The following is a 17,398-nucleotide window of genomic DNA, read 5'->3' on the forward strand; positions in this document are numbered from 1 at the left end:
CTGAGAAAACCCCGAAACTGTGTCTTTTAAAGCGTGAAAAGACATTTATGCCATCCAAGTAAAAATGATATCACAGCATCTGCTGACTTTTTGATGATTTTATTTGTACCTTTCTGTTTTAGAGTTTCTGTTTTAGAACCAATATAACAGATCTTGATATGAATGTGTATTCAGAATGATTTCTCATCTGCGATTTGAAATTAGCCATTGAGATAAAGGAAAGTTGATATTTACTATAATCAATGATAACGCATTTTTTTTTTTTTGCACATATCATGTTGCTGGAAGCCAGGTTAGTAGTGTGATGGGCAGATGAATAAAAGCGTTACTGCGAATAATCTAGATTTTGTTGAGTTTTCTGGATCAAATTAAAATTTGTGCAACATCTCATCATTTTTCTTTGTTTCATCACTATAATATTGTCAGGATAAAAAGTCCTCGTTTGCTCTTCCACGTGATGACTTCATGAAAATAAACACGGGCCTTCTTTACGGGGTACAAATCATCATAACGAATGAATTGAAATGAAATGAAACTGGATGGGTGAAAGAGGAAACAGGATCACGGTATTATAGATTCAACCTATTTTCACTTCGATTTAGAATCCACTGTCTGGTCTTTTAAAAGTTCCAAACAAAAATGTACATCCAACATACCTTCTTCAGCCAACATTCAATACTATTCAGCTGTGATTCTCTGCCGAGTCCAGCCTATATTGCCGACAGAGCAGTGGCTATGAAAATCTGCTACAATGTATAGCAATTCACTTAAGAAGTAGAATTGAGATTTTGATCTTATTACAGCAAAAAAAAAAGACACTTAGAATATGGTCCCTTCCTACGTCATCACTCATTTGTACGTAATGATCATTCAAGAACATAAAAAGTCTGGAAGCGTAATATTTTACTTTACCTTACTTTACCTATCTTTCAATCCCGTGACTAAAACCAAACAAAAAACAAACAAACTTTACTTTTCCGGAACGATGGTGTAGATCAGAGCCTGTTTAAAAACAAACATCCTTAAATGTGCGAACGCAACTATCAAAATTGTCCTTTACATTCATTCATGTGTTTTTCGTTAGTGTTCTGGAGTTGTCTTCTCAATGGAAAATGACTTCAAGCAGGTTAAACTTAATATACGATAATCAGTTTTTTAACTTCATTAATTTTGTCACTTTAAGACTTTATCATAACACGCCACAATCTTTGCATTGTTGCAGCTGCAAGTGTACTTCTTAAGACAGTGTCGGTGAAGTACCTTTTGCAATAACCTAGTGCCTATCTCAACTTGTTGCACATAAATGTTACGTGACCCTGGTTGTTGTTGTTATTTTTTATTTAGAACAAAGGAATGCTCATTGATACCCCCTGAGAATAAAAGGATGGAAAAGAGGCGAATAGACAACAATGTTAAAGATGAAATCTGCCCCTTTTAATCCCTCACTCATCCCTCCTCTCCATACTTTCAAACTATATCAATTTACGCATGTAGCATGTGTCAAGACCAGCCATGAATATTGATTACAGACTTTAACAAAGACTGAAGTTTACAGACTCCCTTACTGACTCCCAGTATGCGCAAATATTCACAACTGAATGACACGCGCCTTAAGAATTGAAAGAATAACAACAGCAACCTTCGGGGGCCCTACTTTTACCAGATCGGACATTCTTCTATGCCGTTAAGCTGACTTATTTTGGCACTTGTATACTTTACTTGTGAATAGATACAAACCCAATTATGCTGTCCATAAAAGAAAAATCGAAAAGCCTGAAGGGGGGAGGGGGAAACAGCCTTAGAATTTATTGTCTGAAACGCAGTCGAGCAAAGAGCTGCAAGCGCTTCGCGGGATTCGTTATCACGCATTTTGTAGGCCTACACCACACTTTCTGTATAATAGTGTTTACCGAGTAGCTGCTCTCTTTCTCAACATTTATTGTTGTGCACCCTACTCTACAACAGCTCAGTTTCCAAGCTTTTCTATTCTTAGGAAAGGAAAAAGGTCTATACTACAGTAAACATGCGTCATGTACGTGTTAAAATATAACAGTCATAGAATTTGGTAGCTTCTATTCTGCTATAAAGTAGGATACAAAATGACATTAGACATCGAAAAACATTATCGTATCACGTTACATTTACAACATTTCACATTTACAACTTTCAGCAGATCAGTTGAGAAAGGCAAAACTTATTCATCATGTTCATGTAATATGTTATGGAGTTTATTTGCATGGAAGTGATCTCTGGCAGAACAGAGCTATATTTAGTTTTTCCATAATCTTTTATATGCTATATGCTTCCCATAATCGATGCATGTATAGAAGGCTGCTGCTCCTACAGTCACAGCGTGTTGTTTGGGGTCACTGCTTATCAGATGGAGGGTGGAAGGGGGTCTTCTTCTTTTTCTTCTTCTTCTTCATTACTGTCCAACACCCCTAAGTAGGGGCCCACCCGACAGGGTCATGTTCAATCGTGTTTGTTTCACCTGTGAGGGAATGAGGTTAGACAGGTCTTACTATTCACTTCACGTTTTGATTTTACATTGCCCACTGTCTCTATTACGCCAGAGATTGTGCCTTGTATACTTTTCGGCTACATTGTTATACAATATTTGACATATCCCGAAGTCGAGGAGACCGTTGGGGTGCCACCAAAGACCTCGTGGCCAGCTTCCGCCATCCCTCTCTTTCCCCGGCCTCTCTCAGTGCCTCCCCCATGCAGCCATCTCAGAATGTCTTCTCATAATGCCCTCTTTGGTCTTCCCTTGGTCTTGCCTTCCTCTCAATGTGCCTCGCAAGATTGTATTGACAAGTCCCGATGTTCTGTGTACATGAATACCATATTACACCTTCACATTTTAATCGTTGAATAGTCAGAAGTTCTTCTGAGGGCTCGCCGGCTTGAGGTAGACTTCGTTCGTCGATCACTTCTTATCAAAAATCTGTAATGCGGTAGTTACAATAGATGCCGATAAGTCCACATGTTTATGACCAGAGAGGTGGCTTCCCATCTCTCTGGTATGACAGTGGTTTTTATTTACACTGTTTCATTATTTTTAAATCGCTTTAGATTCTCCTCATAACAGAGCATGTTAGAAGAGACAAAATACTTCAAAACAGTGCAATATAAAATACCCACTATTGACTTTAGTTCCTCATGTGAACATAATGGACCCCGCTCCCTCTTTTCTCTTCCCTCCCCTCCCACTTACAGGGATGTTCTGATTCACAGTGAGCTACATCAGACCATTATCTTAAGCATTTCTGTAAAAGTGGCAGGAGACAAGATGAGGCTCTGAAGAAATCTGATTCTGGAAAGGAAGTTCCGGGTGAAGGTTGGAGTATTGATACTTCTTTGTGAAAGTCCAAGACAGCCTCACAAACCGTCCAGTTCACAGAGTCTAAATTCTTTCGCTTTCCTTTATTGAGAAAAGGCATGTGAAAAAAAAACAAACAAACGAACGAACAGACTAGCAAATCAAGGAAAGGAGACACGGATTCGTTATGCAAGAGATGATCTTATTTGAAGGCTATGTCCTTTAAACTATCACAAAGACCAAGGGGTAGATATCTTTAGCTTTAAATGAGGTGAAAGCTGACGTATTTTTTCTTTTTTATTTGCGGTTCAGGTTGGGCATTCTCCATCTATTCATGCTGGAATGCAGGGCAGCAATTACCCATTTCACGCAGTCGGTTGGTAGGAAGTGTAAGCCCTCTATCTGTTTTCCCACGTGATAGTACTGTGAATGCAGAAGTCTTGATTCAGACAGTTGAAGACATTTCATTTGCACGTAGGGTTGATTTGGTTAGGCCTTAGTTTCTGGTCCCGTCACAATTAGGGTTCACTAGTGACTCTATATTGATAATAGCAGTCGCGTTCTAAACGCGATCCTCAAGTGAGAAAAATTAGACATCGCTAAACTCAGGCCTACAGGAGTATTCACCAAATCTGTTGTTGCCATACATGTATATCCTCATTACAAATTCTAATACTCCGTTAAGCCATAGGTAGCTCCCAGTGTGAAACGTAATTATTATGCTTGCTGATAGCGAGAGTGTCATCGCCACACTGAATTATCGAAATGGAGTCAGTCAGCCACCAGCGAGAGTTCTGTGAGCAAGGTCAATCAATTCCGAGATTGCGGATGAAATTCAGCAATGGCCACACTGTTACGAATACGCTGTGTCAACCACTCAGCTCGCGTTTCATGCCATAATCAATGATAATAACGTCTCTTCGCTGCTGGAAGCTTCATCCATGTTTTCGTAAGGTGAAAAATGTCCCCAATGGCTTGATGGTGGTCATACTCGCGTTTTATCAGATCTGTAGTGGCATACATGACTTTGCGTAGTGCGTTTTGACGAGTTCATACAAGAAAATTGTTCGAGAGTCTGCTCTACCGTACGGCCATAGCACACAGTATTAAAACAAGAGGTGGTTGATGTAAACCATTTTTTCTTTGACATCGTGTCGATAGTGCAATTTCGTCGATCGATCACAGGTGGGTGCATGGTACTGTGCCAGAGTGGAGATTCTTCACCTGCATAATATACCGTTTCTGTAATGTATTCCAACTTCTGGCCGTTTCTTTTCCTACAACCTGGTAACGAAGCAATTCATTCACCTGATCTCTCCCATGTATCATAGGCAAGCTTTTGGGGAAAACTTCTGAAAACAAAACATGCTTAAAATCTGAATACTTTATAGAATAAGCCGGTCTATTGACAAGTTTTGTTAGCTCGAATCAGTGTGGTAATAATTCTGTGAACTGTACATTCCTTCATACAAGCATTGGCACGATTGTTGTGTTTGTAATTGAATAATCATATATTATGTTTGATTGTATGATTAAGCTTATAGATGAACGTGCGCATGCTGTTTATGTTTTTGTGTTTTTGTGTAGTACAGGTGAGGGTGTGTGTGTGCGTGCGCGTGCACGCGCGCGCGTGTGTGTTTATGTTGGATTTTTGGCAGAAACAGTTCTTAGTAGAATCTGTTGCAGCTAGATTCAATAGTCTAGGACACTAATTTTATGAATCGAATGCCTACATGTTCTGGTTTACACTTTGAATCGATTATTCATAATGTGCTCACGATATTAAAAACAAATGCTCGAATTCAACAAGTGTATACATGTCAGACTATGTGTTTTCAATGTGGTCACATGCACTGTGTTTTCCTCGATTACTCTCCTTTTCTATGACATCACTCTTTTCTGGAATCAATGGGTGAAATTGCTGCAATAACTTTACTTTGTGTATAAAGCACACACACACACACACACACACACACACGAACATACATACATACACAAAATGAAACCATCGGCAGTGTATCGGGATGGCAGTGTACATAAACACGTAAACACAGTGAATGATGTAGAATGTAATCATACCCCATTAACGGGATGGTACAGTATTGGTTGATATGAAGATTGAGCTTTTAACGTTTTGCAAGATACCGATAAACCACTTATGAAAGAGTACAGAGCATATTACCATTCTAAGTGGAATTCAAAATTTATTTGATGAAAATCTGTTTTTAAATGGCTGAAATATCCAAAAACAGAGTAAAACAAAGCTATCATAGTAGGACCAACCTTTTATTAGGAATGCTCTTTTTAAATTCAGGATATTTCATAACCAGTTTTCGTCAATTAAATGTCGGTTATTTCTTTCAGAATTTCATGCTCTTTCATATTTTATAGGAGGTTGTTCATTATCTCGCCAAAGACCAAAACTATACGATCCCTTTAAGTATCTTTCGTGGCCCACCACTCATAGTCGTGGAAGCATTGATACCATGGATGTGCTATTTGAAGCAGCTAGGTAAAGCTCTCCAAATTCTTTACAGCTGGACGCTAATCGCTCGGCATGGCTTCCGCGGGTCCCTCTTCACTCCTCTTCTGCTGCTGTCTGCTCCTCCTCAATCTGATGTCACGGTTTCGGTCATCACCCAGACCACACATTGTCTTCGTTCTCGCAGACGACTTGGGTTTCAGCGACATCGGTTACCATGACTCCGAGATAAGGACACCCAACTTAGATCGTCTGGCCGCTGGGGGCGTAAAACTGGAGAATTACTATGTACAACCAATCTGCACTCCTACACGTAGCCAGCTTCTGAGCGGAAGATATCAGGTAAACATATATGCAGGTATTGTTTCGAAACGTTCAACTTTCTTGACTGAAGGATGTGGAATAGGATTTATTTAACCAAATACATGATAGGATAACTGATACCGTCTACATAGTACAACGCATAGTATCCTATGGACACATGTAACGTATCTTCTGTAGGATTGCTCTTTCGTCTTATGAAAAAAAAAGACTCACAAGAAGGGGACCCCGTTTACTGTGAGTGAAAAGGCCGGGCTCACCGACCTTCATTTCACTGTAAACCCGCAAAAGGCCAAAATGCGGGACCAATATCAGCAGCGCATTTGGCCTATCTGTGGAGGTAGTCTCGGCCGCGGCCCATCGAGCCCGGCTTTTTTTTTTTCACTGTAAACGCAAACTGGCCCAAATGCGGAACTATTTCGTTATTCAGGATATTAACCCCCTCAGCGTCGATAGTTTAAGGTGGTTTTGTCCTGCTAAGGATTTTTCCTTCGGCAAAAGGCTTTGCCGAACGGCGATCGACGAAGCACGGAATCCAGTTGGCAAAGGGTCTGGACACCAGAATACACCAAATTGCGTTTGTTTACAAGCAGAGCGCTACTACGACAAAATATTGAAAGGTTTGAATTAAAAGCCCGGGTTCGGTCCCGCAATTGAGGCCGGGCTCGGCCCAGCCCCGCACTGTAAACGGGGTCTAGCTGTTGGTAAGGATTATGATCTTACAGTTCTGTTTCATGTTACGGACAATACAGAAGTAATAGGAGAGGGAGCAGCCATGAAGAAAATACGTCAAACTTCCATTCTTTACCAAAGACACCAAAAAGCAACCAAATTAAGCAGCTAATGAAGGCATTCCTCTTAGGTGAAAGAAAAGCTGGACATCTTTAGATATTTTTCACTTTTACAGATTCACACTGGCATGCAGCACAGTATCATAAGAAGCGCTCAGCGAAGTTGCTTGCCTTTGGAAGTACCCACCCTTGCCGAAAAATTGTTGGAGCTTGGCTACTCTACGCACATGGTGGGAAAGTGGCATCTCGGCTTCTACAAAAAAGACTGTTGGCCAACTCACAGGGGTTTTCAAACTTTCTTCGGTAAGATTTTTATCAACTGCTATATTCATTTTATGACAGCAATAACAAGTTTATACGAATGTTAGTAATGCCTACTATACACATGGATGCTCATCGTTCGTTGATTCTTGCACCCATTTTTTTTTTTGTCAAAAAGATCACATTTGCAATTCTAAACAATCTACCCTGTTTTGATCTCATCATAAACCGCTGAGAGCAGTCCAGAATAAAATGAAGACAGCCCTCAGGAAAACTAGAAAGCTATTCAAGAAGATGATAACACTCTAGAATCATATAGTCTACATCACGAACAAATGCTTGTGCAATGTAGTGTACATTGGGAATCATCGCTTAAGCAGTTTCATATGCAAAAATTAAATGCACATATACTGTTTCTTTAAAGGCAGTTGAGTCTCAAAAGGCTCACACCTTTCCGGGCAAGGTAACCGGGCTTGTTGCGAGGAGGGATTTTCCGCACGCGGGAGAATTTTCCGCGGGGGGGGGGGGGGGGGAACAAGAATGTTTGCTAGTTTCGTACCTGTTTCTTACTTACTAGACACGTACTACTTACCTTCTACTTGCGTGTATTCCGTGTGACCTACGTGAGAGCTTTGAAACCAATCCGTTTTCTGTTATGAGCGACTTACAGGTATGTACCTGCGTTGAAGTTTCCTGCGAGGTGCTGCTGGTAAGGGTCTCATATTGGTGTTCTGCGTGTACCTCTGCGAACGAACCCCCACGACTCACTCGGAACAAGTTTTGAGAATGCTCGTGGCCTTGTCATAATGTATGTTTTACGGCTTGACTTGCGGGGAAACGAATTTGCTACCCGGAGCTCTCCGCAGTTGGTCCGCACCTAACAGTACCCAGCGCGTATCTCCCTGTAGTTGCCCGGAAGTGCGCACGCAAGTCCGATTTAACCGCAGCCAAGTTTTGAGCATGACCATTTTTTTCCTTTTCCGGGCGAGACGCGGGGATGCCCGGAGAAATCCACGCAGAATGCCAGGGATAGAGGGCCTTAGCGGCAGTACTCCCAGGCAACTCTCAAGCAGGTAATTCGCAGTCCCGTGTGCAGTCAAGATAATAACATCTGTGGGACTTCTGCCATAATTTCAAAGGAATTCCTTCACTGAGTTGTCAGCCCCCACGCGACTAGTGCAAAGGTCACACAGTTAACTCGCGAGTAGAATTTAAGTAGAACGCGTCCAACAAGTAAGACACATGCAATGACTCGCCAAAATCCTTTGTCCCGTATGGTGAAAAATCCCTACAGGCAACAAGCCGGAGTAGAGTGCCCTGGAAAGGTGTGATAGAGCCTAAACATGGTTGCGGGTAAAAAGAAATTGCTTGCGCACCTCCGGGCGACTACGGCCGAGATACGTGCTAGGTATTGTCATATGCGGATCATCTACGGGGACCTCCAATTGTTCTTTGCAAGTCGCACGCAAGTCGCAAGGCTTGCCCAGAAAGGTGTGATACGGCCTTTAGCCAAATAAGACCGAAATATAGTAAACAGTTCCTTTATCAGTCACAATGCATGATTACATAGTCATGCTTCCGTCCTTTCCATTTTAGCCCTTCCTCAACAGTAATCCCTACACGTACCAACTTGTCCAACATTAGCTCTTCAGGAGCGTATGTCCATTATGTCTTAAGTTCTGACGCTCAAACGTGTGCATTTTGATTTGAGAGAAATTAATTGCTGTTGTTATTGTTTTCCTTGCAGGGTCCTGGGAGGTCATAGGGATTACTTTCAACACACAACATCTGAAGATGGCTTCATAGAAAAGACCTTCGGGATAACGAAGAGCAGGTAGCCGATCAATACACGGGACAGTACTCCACGCTAATCTTTACTCAGAGAGCTGAGCAAATCATCCGCAATCACGATGCATCTAAGGTAAACATTCCTCCAATTTGAAAGTCACAACCATTTCAATGTTTGTCTAATATCACAGAAATATTCAAGAACGATTGTTGATTGTGGCTTCGTTGATTGGATTACCCCATGGTCAGTTATCATCTTCAAATATCTATTTAATGAGTCAAATGAATAACGGATCTCGCATATTCGCCCATTTTGTTCGTTAATCAGTATTGGAATTTCTACTGATTTAATGAGATCATTGTAACTCTTATATGCGCTGCAGTCCAGGAAAATCCTCAGGCTGCAGGATCTATATCCCTTTCATGTTTAGAAGTTAGCTTTTTTTTAATTTCAAGTAATAAGTTATAAACTTTGTCCAAACTGCACCACCGTTCAGGGGGGAGTGGACGATATAAGTATTGCCAGTCTTATAGATAATCAAAATGTGTCCAAATTGCCTGCTAACAATGAGATGCACATAGAAACTGATTGACATATTACCCTACATGAGGAGTTTTCACGTCAGCCCGATGTTTCGAAATAGCGCGCTATTTTTCTGACTTGGGACATTAAAAAATATCTCGAGCTTGGATTTTTATCGGGCTGATGTGAAAACGCCTATTGACGTTAATAAGCACTGAATTGATCAGTATTTTAGTAGTAGCCATAATAAAAAATCATGGGCCTGCACACTCGAGCAGGATTCGAACCTACAACCTATGGATTACCGGACAGGCGTCATATCCACTAGACCACCGAGCTTTCGCCCGACAGCAAGTGTTGGTTCTAATTCTTATAGCATGCAGCTGTACTGCGTAATTATTCAAATTCATGAAATTCTTCCGTCGAGGTGTTTTCACTGGAACTGAATCCTGAACTGGTTCGAATTCTGCTAGAGTATGTACGTCCATGATTTTTTTTTTTTTTTTTATCATGGCTGCTACTTAAACACTGATCAATTCAGTGCTTATTTAGGTCGACGTAGGGAAAGGAGATGCACATACTTCGTCACTTATTCAGTTCAAACCGATATAATCTTCTTCGAAAATCGGCAAGATTATATGAGACGATAGACAGCAAAAAAAAAAAAAAAAAGAAGAAAAAAAGAAGAATACAGTGCATAGGTCCTTTTGATTGTATTGATAATGATAATAAAAAATGATAAGATCTTACTTACCCAGGGACTCCTGCTCTACCAGAGGGCCCTGCCATTATTATTAGTCTAGCGTTGCCAAGTACCCATTTATCCACCCTGGTCAAGAGGGACATGGTAGGTAAAATATCTTCTCTAAGCACGTAAGCACTGGGAGGTATTCAAACTCAAGTTCTCCAATCCGGAGAGCCTGAAGTCTTATCCACTATGCCACAGCTATGACATTATTGCTCGCTTGAAGGATAATCCGTCATCTCAAGTGATTGGCTCGAAGTTTTCCAAGTGCAACTTTGCTCGAAAAAGCTTGTTTATAAGCTGAAGTAAAAAAAAAAAAACCGCATCGAAATCATGTCCCTAACCACAGTCACAGACCACATAAAAGAATGAAATTAATTCTCTTCACAAGTGTTGTAATTTGTATGTATTTATATTGTGATTTATTTATTGTATTCTCTTCCTATTTCTTTTTCTCTCCCTCCCAGCCTTTATTTCTCTACGTACCATTCCAAGCCGTCCATGGCCCTCTTCAGGCTCTCGACCATTATCTCTATCCGTATCGGTCTGTTGAGGACTATCACCGAAGATACTATGCTGCCATGGTGGCGTGTATGGACGAAGCAGTGGGCAATATCACAAAAGCCCTGAAAGCAAATAATCTGTGGGAAAATACTGTTTTGGTCTTTTCTACAGGTATTCACTTATCTATTTATATTAGCAATAGCTCGATGTGGAGAAACAAATCGCAACGCACTCGGAATAAATCTGTGTGGCAAAGTGAATATGTGTAATTATTAAAAGATCTTGATCGGCATCTACAAAGCTCATTATAGGGAATGATTTTGAAGTCCACATTGTATTAAAGGACAAGTTCACCTTCATAAACATAAGGATTGATAAGATGCAACAATATTAGTAGAACACATCAGTGAAAGTTTGAGGAAATTTGGACAATGGATGCAAAAGTTATGAATTTTTTAATTTTTTGTGTTGGAACCGCTGGATGAGGAGACTACTGCAGCTTGTGAGTCATATGCGTACAACAGTATAAAGAAAATGTAAAAGAAAATTCAACATGTTTTCACTTTTTTCGCATAAGAAAAGAGCACTTGACTTGCCTCTTTCTAAAGGCAGGGGGAATAATATTACCCATAACATTTGTCGGTAACGAGTCAGAGGAATGTGTACTTTTTTCAAAAGATGGAATTTTGTGAAATTCTCTTTATATTTTCCTTATATTGTTGTACGCATGTGACATCTAAGTTATTCATACACTGAAGTAGTCTTCTCATCCAGCGAGTACTGCACAAAAACTTCAAAAATTCATAACTTTTGAACGGATTGTCTGATTTTCCTCAAACTTTCAATGATGTGTTCTACTAATATTGCTACATTCTCTCAATCCTTATGTTTATGAAGGTGAACTTGTCCTTTAAGCACTGCACGAAATCATATCGTCAAATTCCTTTTCCTCTTTTGTTCCCCATAACGATGCAACCGTTGAGTTCCCGTTCAAATAATGACCATGATTCAAAACATGCAAAAGGAATTCATATTCGTCGGATTTCTTTAAGTGCCTCCATACAATCGAATAATCGACGAAGTTCTTTAAATGATTACATATGAGTCTAACAATGGTTAGGTCGTAGTTTTTTTTTCCTTTTCTCGTTTGTAATGTGGTTTGTATCAACCGAGGAGATGTTTAGTTGAAATGATTGTGTGTGTGGAGGGGGGGGGGGTGGGTTCGATGAAAGAAGACTTTCATTTCCATACATGTATTCCTTTTCCTGTATGTTTTAAGAATGATTGGCCTGAGAGTTATCCTCAGACGAACTACAATAGGTGTAGACTGGATGGATGGTGGTAGCAGATCTAAAAGAAGTCGACAACTGCATGTCAAACCAAAATAATCAAGTCCAAAATGACGCCTATTCAGCATTTGCGCATTGTTAGGTCTAGACACTTGTTAACATGAAAGAAACGTACGAAATCAGGTGAGCAAACATATTGTTAATACAATTTAGAAGTGGCGAAATTGCCATTAATTTTCAAATTGCTCAAAGAGCAATATAAGGACAGGCTTTTTTCAGTTTGTCCCCGGAGGTACCTTATTGGTTTGTCTCCGTTTCAGTGTTTGCTAACCTGGGCCCCATTTCATACATAAGATCCTAGGATTGTAACTCATGATGGAATGAAAACCTCCCTAACAACAGCCAATCAGGAAGCTGGATTCTTGTCGTTACAATAATTGCCATTCCATCAAGAGTTGCTATCACATCTTTTTGTGTGTGTCTATGTGTGAAATGGAACTCACACCATTTGCCAAATGAAAATACAATAGTTACGTTGTTGGTCAATCTTTTCATGCTAGACAATGGTGGACAGGTATCAGCAGGAGGCTACAACTGGCCTCTTCGAGGATGGAAAGGATCCCTCTGGGAGGGAGGAACACGCGGCATTGGGTTCGTGGCGAGTCCCCTTCTCGACCCCTCTGTTAGGGGTTCGGTGAGCAACGAACTGATTCATGTCAGCGATTGGTATCCAACGTTAGTGCAAGGCGTGGCTGGTGGCGTGGTAAACCGATCTGAACTGGACGGATTTAACCAGTGGAGTAGTATCAAGTAAGTCTGACAGAAGTTATGTGCTGTGCAAACATGTGTGTTTCTCGATAACCTTGGTTTTGAAAGCTCTGAACATGAGCCTTGATTGAGAGCTTTCGCAAGAGAATATCCTGTCTGTGGTAAAAACTTTGTAAACAGACTCTATCATTGTTATCATTATTATCATTATTATTATTATCATTATTATTATTATTAGAATTAAATATTGTATTATTAGTATCATATCATCAGTAGTGTATATTTTGTATAACATATAAATATATATACATAATTTATGAATCTATGAATGTGTTGAGTGGAAAAAATGGGTATCGCAATGCAAATAAAAGCTATATTCAAAGAAAAGTATAAGCCATTCGGTTGAATACAAGATTAGTCAGTGAAAAAAAGTAGGCCGTTAACCTAATACATGAAAAAAATCAAATATTTCAGTCAGGACGTTGTATGGTAGTTACATTATATAGATTATCATAAAATGTAACGAAGATTTGATAGAAACTGTTCTACGTGTTATTACTTTCAGGGAAGGAAGCGCCTCTCCTCGCCATGAAATGCTGTATAACATCGACCCTCCCGGGATCCCGCATAAGGGATCAGAAGAACCAATCGCCATGCCACCTGTCTTCACTAAAGATATTACTGCAGCACTCAGATACATGGACTGGAAACTACTGACAGGCAGGCAATGTAAGCGGACAGTATACAATCAGATCAGTTAGTAAGGATTTTATGGTGTGGTATAGGGATTATATCCGCGCATGGATATTAAAGGACAAGTTCACCTTCATAGACATGTGGGTTGAGTGAATGCAGCAATATTAGTAGAGCACATCATTGAAAGTTTGAGGAAAATTGGACAATCCGTTCAAAAGTCATGAATTTTTGAAGTTTCTGCTCACTCAAGGCTGAATGAGAAGACTACTATCGCTTGTGATGTCACATGAGAACAACGATGTAAAGAAAGAATAAAGAAAATTCAACATTTTTTCACTTTTCTCGCATAACAAAAGAACACTTGAATTCTCTCTTTCAGAAGGCAGGGGGAATGATATTACCCTATGTCAGTAACAAGTCGAAGAAATGTGCACTTTGTTCAAAAAGTAAAGTTTTGTGAAATTCTCTTTTTATTTTCTTTATAAAATTATGGTTGTACGCATGTGACATCATACACTGTAGTAGTCTTCTCATCCAGCAGTGACTACGCAGATACTTTAAAAATTCATAACTTTTGAACGGATTGTCCGATTTTCCCCAAACTTTCACTGATGTGTTCTACTAACACTGCTGCATTAATTCAATCCACACGTATATAAAGGTGGACTTGTCCTTTAACAGGAGACATTTTTTAAGAGAGTGCGAAAATCATCTTGCGCCAGTATGATAAGTAATAATGCTTATGTAGTGTCTGGAATAAATAATTGGAATTTGGGTATCAATTCGGTCTCTTCAAATCCAGCTGATCTTCAACGGAATGAATGTCCTTTGTAGAGGCTATGGCTCGTTTCCATTCTGCGGTTACTACTCGCGGCGGACCTATTTAGTGCTTTTAAGGCGCCTACCAAGTCAAGGAAGATTTTGGAGCACGAGTTCATTCACGCAAAGTAACGATCAGTTACAAAGGCCTATCTGAATTTGAGACTCGGGCATAACTGTGAAAGATCGGGGGAAAATGAAATTTCATGACTTTATGTACACACTGGTAGGGCAAATTGTGAGAGAATTGCATCATAAATATACTATTATTTTGTGTATTTATATTGACTGTTCAAGAACTATATTAATGAAAACCAGGGAACGTTCACATCATCGTACAGTACCTTCCTTTTTTTTTCTTTTAAGAACAACTCTAATTTGTCTTAGATTTCCCTTTTAAGTTAGGCTACGTAAGATGCAGGAAAGACCGAGAAATAAACTAGATTTCGTAATTATAGGCGCAGCGACACAGAATAATGAGGTCGTGGGAGAGGGGCACACCTTCCAAGAGGATGGAATTTAGGTGTAAATATTATTATTATTTTTTTTTTTTTTTGGGGGGGGGGTTCAGTCAAAACTTGGGAAAAATAATCATGGGTTATCGCGTCGGTGAATGGAGTGGTCACACAACAAATATCCCGATATGCATAAATATGTATTCTCACAATATGCTTACAAGAAATGCGATTAACTATCAGACCCTTCTTTCCAGCGAAGGGGGGGGGGGAGGAGTTGGGATCATTAAAACGGGTTAGAATTAAGTAAAGGCAAAAGAGAACATTAAATACATATCAAAGAATCGTAAGATAATTAGATGTACGCATTAAATGCACACCTGCATATACATGAAAGAGAGTATACGTACAATATATAGATATGTTGATAATTCGTGAAAACAAATGCGAAATGATGGAGCATTAAAGTCAGATTCAGATTCAGATTCAGATTCAGATTCATTTATTGTCCATAAAGGAAATTCTTCTTGTTGGCATATGGGTGTACACATAGGAATATCTGCATACATACATACAGACATACATACGTACATTCATGTACATGTACACATAATGAATGAATACAATTTTCAATATATACACAATCATACAAGCATAATTTATACTCACAATACAGTAAACACACTTCATTTCATTTCATTTTTATTTCATTTCCGGCCAAAGCATATAATATGACAATTTCATATAAACAAATTAACTACAATGTAACTTTTATACATTTCCAAATGAAATTAAGATACACGTCATTTGTTTACATGTATCAATAAACGTACTAGTTGAAGAAATACATGGGCAAAATGTGACTGAATCAGAAGAAATCATTACAAATTTATATTTCATCACAATCAATTGTAGAGAATATCTGTAATACTGTACTACAAGACACACTTCCACGGCTCCATTCTAACCTATAGTTAAATATGTTCATCACGTTGACAGACAACAGCAGCTGGATTCCCGTCCCTGGCTCGGGAATCGCTCCCATCAATCCTTCCACTCCGCCTACCAAGAAAACTTGGCTTTTCAACATCAAAGACGACCCACTAGAGAAGACCGACTTGTCAGATGAGAACCCTGCAATGGTGAATTTCCTCCTCGACCGACTTCAGTTTTATCTCGATTCATCCGCGCCTGTTTTCTGGCCGCCTCTTGATCCTGAGGGCGACCCAGCACTTCACAATGGCTCTTGGACAAGCTGGGAATAACATTATATGGTGCAATACTTACGCTGGACAAATGAAAATCTCGTACAGTTTGAGAATTACTAATGAAGTTTATCATTGATAAAATGCGAGTGACTAATCCACAGCATGGTGTGGACAGTATCGATATCTACATGATCTAGTACTTGTACATGCCCCCATGAAATCAAGATGTTGGGAATGTGATAAAGCGATTGTATCAATCAATCATAATGTCACATGGTATTGAACAATATGCAATTTCGAACTTTCGATAATAGGCCTACTAAGCAAGATAATCACAGAATTCTAAAAAAAAAAAAATCAAAAGTCAAATCATATAGTAGTCGCCATAAACGCTCTGTGTTATAAGAAGCGATGATTTAGCAAAATAACAAACAAACAAACAAATATTAAAACAAAACAAAACAAAAACAACCTGTCTCTCACATTGGCCAAACATATTATTGTGAAAGTCCTTCGAAATTTTAGCTGGTTTTTATCTCCTCAAACTAATGTTAGCAAAGACAAAGGAACAGTCGAGTCTGTGGAAACTCTTGTCTCGAGTCTTTGGAAACTTGTGTGTCCAGTTTGGGAAAGATGCTAATACCAGGTGGAAGAAGACACACATCTACACATAACCAGCCATTTCGTGGTAGAGGACAGGCTGTAATACAAAATAGACTATAGTCTGGTAGTCAACCCGTTGATAACTTCTAGACATGCATGGTAACGGCCTAAAGCAATATACCCAGCTATTCAACGAATACTAGTGGTTGATGGTCTGCATATTATTAAGAGATGGATCATGCCGATTTTATCATATTCGCTATTTTGTTTTTATGTAATGCTGCACGAAAATTTCCATGGCACCATGTGCTTCATCCTCAGAATAAATGTAATGGCAATCAAATTATTCTATCTGTTGAAGTTCATTGAAACGAACATTCATCTATTGCTCCTTCCTTTCTTGGGTGAGAGATTTTCACTCTCTAATACCGAGCGAGGAGACTTGTGAATTTTATCCTGACGTCGAGATAACTAACAACCATCTTTGTACATTTTCTACACCATTCTATCTGCGGTAGACTTCTTATGAGGATCATCATGTGGTAATTGCGCGTGATGGGTACGCCAGGTTGCTGAAACCATCTACAGAGGAACACAATATAGCATTGCCATTCAGAGCTGCAGGGAAGAAAATGAAATACTATGACGTGGAGAAGTTGTTGAGTGGAAAGATTTTTGTTGAATCGTGCTAAAGGTGGTTTTGATATGAATTAAGCTCGACTGCCACTTTGGCTTCCTTGGGCAAGTATCTTCAATAGTCTAATTAGCATATTTAGCTAATAGGCATAATATGTAGGGACTTGTCATGTTGCTAATTCTAATC

The 17,398-nt window shown here is 39.5% G+C and overlaps 1 protein-coding gene across 1 annotated transcript; it reads left to right on the forward strand.

The window, feature by feature from the left end:
* The first annotated feature begins 5,879 nt into the window (after nucleotides 1-5,879).
* LOC139728373 (arylsulfatase B-like) lies at nucleotides 5,880-16,029 on the forward strand. Its single transcript, XM_071639315.1, is given in 8 exon segments — nucleotides 5,880-6,146; nucleotides 7,033-7,229; nucleotides 8,934-8,979; nucleotides 8,982-9,098; nucleotides 10,701-10,908; nucleotides 12,587-12,836; nucleotides 13,360-13,523; nucleotides 15,764-16,029. Coding segments are annotated over 8 exon segments (1,515 nt in total).
* The last annotated feature ends 1,369 nt before the right edge of the window (nucleotides 16,030-17,398 follow it).

This window comes from Diadema antillarum, unplaced genomic scaffold (genome assembly GCF_040938485.1).
Source record: "Diadema antillarum isolate AM-2024a unplaced genomic scaffold, OU_Dant_1.0 seq00000177_RagTag, whole genome shotgun sequence".
NCBI classification, from domain to species: domain Eukaryota; kingdom Metazoa; phylum Echinodermata; class Echinoidea; order Diadematoida; family Diadematidae; genus Diadema; species Diadema antillarum.